Consider the following 2,542-nt stretch of genomic DNA (forward strand, 5'->3'; position numbering starts at 1 on the left):
TCACAGAACATACAGAAGGCAACAGACCCCATAGGTCCACAAAGACCAAGCTGAAAAAAGCTCATCATTGCAACTACGGGAACTACTGCAGTATGCACTAAGGTCCACTCACAGTTCCCAGGGAATTCAACTGGAGGTGGACTGGGCCTCAGAAGCTCATCTTTTCCTGTAATCTACAACATCACATTCAAAACTGCTGTGACAGAAATCTCTACTGAGTTGCTCCAACACAAACCTCTGAGGAATTATAGTGCTCAATCCAGCAAACCTTCACAATCCCAAGCAGACACATGGAACGCGCAGGGCAGAACAGCAGGGTTAAGTTTTTCAAGAAATAGTACGGAACCCACAAATTTAACACACAGAACACCCATGATATCTCCAAGAGTTAAAATACAAAACCTTCTCCAAAGAGAACACAGAATGCCAACAAAGCCAAACAAAGCCAGGCTGTGCCCACTGCAGCTACCACCAGTGCTCTGCACAGCAATCCCAGTGCATGCAGCACTGCCCAGCTGTCCACAGAAACTGGAGTAGCTCTGTCAGAGGTTCCTGAGGAGGAGGGATAGTACTGGGGGAGGGACAGCATTTATGAAAATAGAAGAACTGAATTGAAGCCTGTCTAGAACTACAGTTAGGTTTGTACCACCCATTCCCTGGGGGAAATGACATACAATGCAAACAAGCCTAGTTGTTCAATTATTCAAGTATTAAGAGATTCACAGAAAGGCATCTGAGAAACATAACATTTTAATAGATGAAATAAATACTCCAGTACATGCAAGATAAAAACTGACATTGGAAAAAAATTAAAAATCACTTTTGTTATAGTGTAATTTTGTTTGTTTGTTTAAACACTCACAGTAGCTTTTCCCCCAGTTTGGAAATCAACACATGGAAAACATAATCACAACCTCCAGTCCTTCCACTCCTACACACCAAATGCACTTCTAACCTAACACTTGATGCAAAATAAAAAAAGTCATACAAAACAAAAACAAACAAAATAGTAGCTACATCCATCATCTATGTGTTGTTGGGTTTTTTCTTTTTTTTTTTTTCAAATGAGTGAGAACTGAGGTAACCTTTTTCCTGCACAACTGAACAGCAAAATTTAGAAGGGAAATTTCGGAAGACAAGACAAGACAAACTTTAAAAACCGCACCCAGCGCGATTAAAGCTCTTTTTTTCTCCTTTTTTTCTTTAAGACACCCCCACCTCCCCAAATATAAAAACTTTGAAACAGTTGCTATTACCATTTGTGTGAAGACCTTGCTGAATAAAGGAAAATTTATCTGCAGATACTTGCTTGACTTTAAAGTAAAATAAAAAGCCAAAACTGGCTACCTTCATTAGTACGTATAGTTTGAATATGTTCTGCTTCTTCACCACATGAAATCAAAGGATTGGGCTCATCCAAGCAAATTCTTTGGTATACAAAAAAGGGGTGAGGAGGTGGGATATTATTTTCCTTTAGCAATGACTGGGATCTAAACAGAAGATGTGGGGGTTAATTCACAGAATTGGAGTTCACTGGCGGTAAAGTCCTGGGTGAAGATCTTTCTCTTAGTGCCTGAGATAGCAGGTTGCAACCATCCGAGACGGCGCAAGCTGAGTTCCTCAACCTTTCCCTGTAATCGCTCATTTTGGTGCTACTTTCGGGGTGTTGGGCTATATCCCTGAGGCATTGGGTCAGGAGCACACAAGCAGATACCACACTCATGGCTCCTCCTAGGATGGCAGTTTGCACAGCTTTGCCCTCTGGATTAATGGTGGCAGCTTTACCCAAAAACTGGGGCTCAGTGGCAAAGCCCACCAGAGCATAGACAGACTGCACCAAAGGTCCACTGAACAAGACACACCGGTTCCTGGTCAGCTCGCTGGGTGAGGTCTTGACCTCCTTGACGCACGCCAAGAGGGCAGAGGCGCTGGTGCTCATACATTTGACACTGAGTTTGAACTGCTCCTTAGCAAATTTATCCTTGGATTTCTCACTGGCCAGCACGCAGGCATCTGTCAGGAATTTCAAGTTCTTGGACATGTTCTGAGAAACCTCCAGCAGGAGCTGAGGGCTCATATCTGCCAAAGGGGTGGTCTTCAAGACCCCGCAGCCGTGCTCCACCTCGTGCCTACATCGGGTCACCTTGTAGCGATCCACCAAGCCAGGCATAGCAGGCTGTGCCCCCGGAGTCTCCACCGCAGCCAGGTAGGCAGCGTGGGCAGAGCACTCGGTCAGGGAGACCACCAGCTCCCCCATCTCCATCAGGCTTTCCCCCACCTCCCCGAAGCGTCCCATGTTGAGCTGGCTCTGGACGTCATGGGTCAATATGGAGAGTCCTTTGGTCCTGGCAATGATCGTGTCCCTGCACTTCTCAAAGGACTCACCGAACACAGACAGACTCTCGGTGTTCACCGGCCTGGTCTCGCTCGACAGCAGAAGCAGATCGGCCACCAGTTGCATCTTGATCTTGCAGTGGTCGCAGATAGAGATGAGCTTCTTCCTCTGCAGGGAGCCGCTGCTGGGGATGCCGCCGCCGGAGAC

At 46.2% G+C, this 2,542-nt stretch overlaps 1 protein-coding gene across 1 annotated transcript; it reads right to left on the reverse strand.

Moving 5' to 3' along the window:
* Positions 1-734: 734 nt before the first annotated feature.
* On the reverse strand, positions 735-2,536 carry MESDC1 (mesoderm development candidate 1). The gene has a single exon (XM_009082639.1). It carries the CDS (start codon positions 2,459-2,461, stop codon positions 1,511-1,513), a length of 951 nt encoding a protein of 316 aa, XP_009080887.1. The 5' UTR covers positions 2,462-2,536; the 3' UTR covers positions 735-1,510.
* Positions 2,537-2,542: the final 6 nt, after the last annotated feature.

Source organism: Acanthisitta chloris, unplaced genomic scaffold (genome assembly GCF_000695815.1).
Source record: "Acanthisitta chloris isolate BGI_N310 unplaced genomic scaffold, ASM69581v1 scaffold18359, whole genome shotgun sequence".
NCBI lineage: Eukaryota > Metazoa > Chordata > Aves > Passeriformes > Acanthisittidae > Acanthisitta > Acanthisitta chloris.

Coding starts and splice junctions, on each gene's coding strand:
- MESDC1 (XM_009082639.1), bottom strand. CDS start 2,461: ATGCAACTGGTGGCCGATCTGCTTCTGCTGTCGAGCGAGACCAGGCCG.